This window comes from Crocodylus porosus, unplaced genomic scaffold, assembly GCF_001723895.1.
Source record: "Crocodylus porosus isolate Cpor-Errol unplaced genomic scaffold, CroPor_comp1, whole genome shotgun sequence".
Taxonomy (NCBI): domain Eukaryota; kingdom Metazoa; phylum Chordata; order Crocodylia; family Crocodylidae; genus Crocodylus; species Crocodylus porosus.
Window position 1 is genome coordinate 88850679 of NW_017728947.1, and position 2308 is coordinate 88852986.

The 2308-nt window shown below is 38.7% G+C and overlaps 1 protein-coding gene across 4 annotated transcripts in view; it reads right to left on the bottom strand.

Moving 5' to 3' along the window:
• The window catches only part of TC2N (tandem C2 domains, nuclear), a 50737-nt gene that overhangs the window by 21554 nt on the left and 26875 nt on the right, over positions 1–2308 (bottom strand). For 2 of the 4 annotated variants that reach the window (XM_019552418.1, XM_019552417.1), the window contains exons 2-3: positions 1167–1288; positions 363–596 (exon numbers count right to left, since the gene is read on the bottom strand). In XM_019552418.1, the coding sequence (XP_019407963.1) occupies positions 363–596; positions 1167–1233 (301 nt within the window). In that variant the 5' untranslated portion in view covers positions 1234–1288. Of the gene's footprint in view, positions 1–362; positions 597–928; positions 1009–1166; positions 1289–2308 lie in introns of those variants that run through there. The other 2 variants (XM_019552419.1, XM_019552420.1) reach the window with 2 other exon arrangements.

The window sequence follows — 2308 nt, forward strand, 5'->3', positions numbered from 1 at the left end:
TCTGTTCACCAGGGCCCCCCTTGGAGTCACCAGGAACAATGGCCACAAGCTGAGGGAGGATAGGTTTAGATTAGATATTAGGAAGAACTACTTCACTGTAAGGGTGGCCAGAGCCTGGAATAGGCTTCCCACAGAGGTGGTGCTTTCACCTTCCCTGGAAATCTTCAAGAAGAGACTGGATGGGCACCTGGCTGGGGTCTTATTGCCCCTGCCGCCGCCAGTGCTCCTTCCTGCATGGCAGGGGGTTGAACTTGATGATCTGTCTAGGTCCCTTCCCACTCATTGATTCTATGATTCTAAAGACCCTCATGTTTATTCAGCATTTTTTTTTGGTATTTCAGAATAATTAATTTTTAGCTTACCTTCAATTCCCCCAATATGTGATGAACTCCCCAGGCTCTTGGGCTGTATATAAGCTAGTTTAAAAGGAGGGACCACAAAAGGGACCTCTCTGCCATCTGATGGCATTTTGGAAAGGAGATAATCCTCTGAACACCCAACTTGCCGCTTCACCGACACAGAAGACAGTGGAGGTTTCTCCACAATGCTTGGCCTGCTTGTAGTTGCTGCTTCAGATTCCTTCTCCATGGAAACTACTAAAAAAAAAAGTAACAAGTACATTCAGTTTTCAACAATAGCCCTAACAGATCTTTTGTGTTTATAAGACTGTGGTTTAAATAGGTTTTTCTTCCCACCATTGTACTTAGAACCAGCCCTTGGAAATTTACTGGTTCTGAATGCATTCGTATTAGTTCAAAATGTTCATTGCTCAGATGTTTGGCTAACAAGTACCTTGTTTTCAGGTCAGTTCTAGCAAAATATTATCACATGGTCCATCATGCAAACAGTCATTACTGCACCATACCAATTGAAAGGTGCAACTGCAAGTCCAGAGTATAAAGCCATGGACTTCAGGGCCTACACACACCTCTTGGTGCAGAAGAGTTTCCTCATTCCTCTTCCAGAACACACCAAATATAACAAAGCTATTTTCCAACAGATTACTAATGCTGTTCAGTATGAGTTTAATCTTCAAATGAGGGAATAGTAAGAAGTGTACATACTGTAAAAAGTCAAGTTCATCTGTAAGAAATGGATGACGTAGCATTTTATTACTAGGAAACTGTCTCACTTATAAACTACCAATATCAGAAGACTAAACTCACAATCATTTTTTTCCTTTTCCATGTAGAAACATCTTTTGCAGCAGTTTTTTATGAATTCTTTTGCCATTGCTTCTAGTTTTGCAATGTAGAAGCAACACAACGAAGGGTCCAAGAAATCAGCCCTGAAAAAAAAGCACACAAAACAAACCAAAAATGACAATGGGAAGCGGAAATTAAAATGCAACACCATTATTTTAAGCATGTGGCCATGCGTTAGACTCAGTTTTAAAGTCAATGACATTATGATATGCCTCAACAGTGTCAAGATCAGACCACTTTGATTTACTGTACTGAAAGCACATGCATGTAAAAAAATATATTATATTATTATTACTGGTGTTTCTTTCTATGGGAGACATTAAACAGATGCTTAATAAAAAGACATAAAACAGAACTCTCCATTACAAGGGTGAAAATGGTCTCCTCATTCATATAAATCCTGGACGCTAGAATTTATCTGCATCAGTTTTATTTTGATCAGATTTTCCCAAGCCAGCTGTAAGATTTGTACCTTTGAACTCAACATTTTGTAACAATCTTAGAGAATAAGGGGACACACACATGACCTTGTATCACTAACTATAAAATTTTATCTTATACATTTTTAATTATAACTGTGCATTGTACCAAAATTAAGTTTTCCTACAGAACTATTACTTTTTTATAGTGTTTATACACAAAATGGTTTATTCCATTCCAGGTTTGACTGTGCACCTTAGACATTAGCACATGAAGTAATAAACCAGGAAAGCAAGCCTCTAAACAGCTGGTTAACATTAAAAATACTTTATGACAGTACTAACTGCTACTAACTGCAGACTAACTATTAACTATTTAAATGTTTTTATTCACATGCTTATGATCTCTTTTAGAGAGATTTAAACAGTAGGGGTGTGCAAAGAGGGCCCTATTCGATTCTGATTTGGCCCAAATCAGGAAAAGTGATTCGATTTGTTGATTTGGATCACTGTCCCCGATTCGATCTGACCAAATCTGAAGATGTAATGCTGATTCGGAGAATTAGCGATTTGGACACAGACACAGCTTTAAAAGTTTTTTCTACATACCTTGAGGTTCCAGAGTGGCTTGTGAACACTGCGATGCTGACGTGCATGGAGTGTCCCACAGGAAGGAGAGGGGGG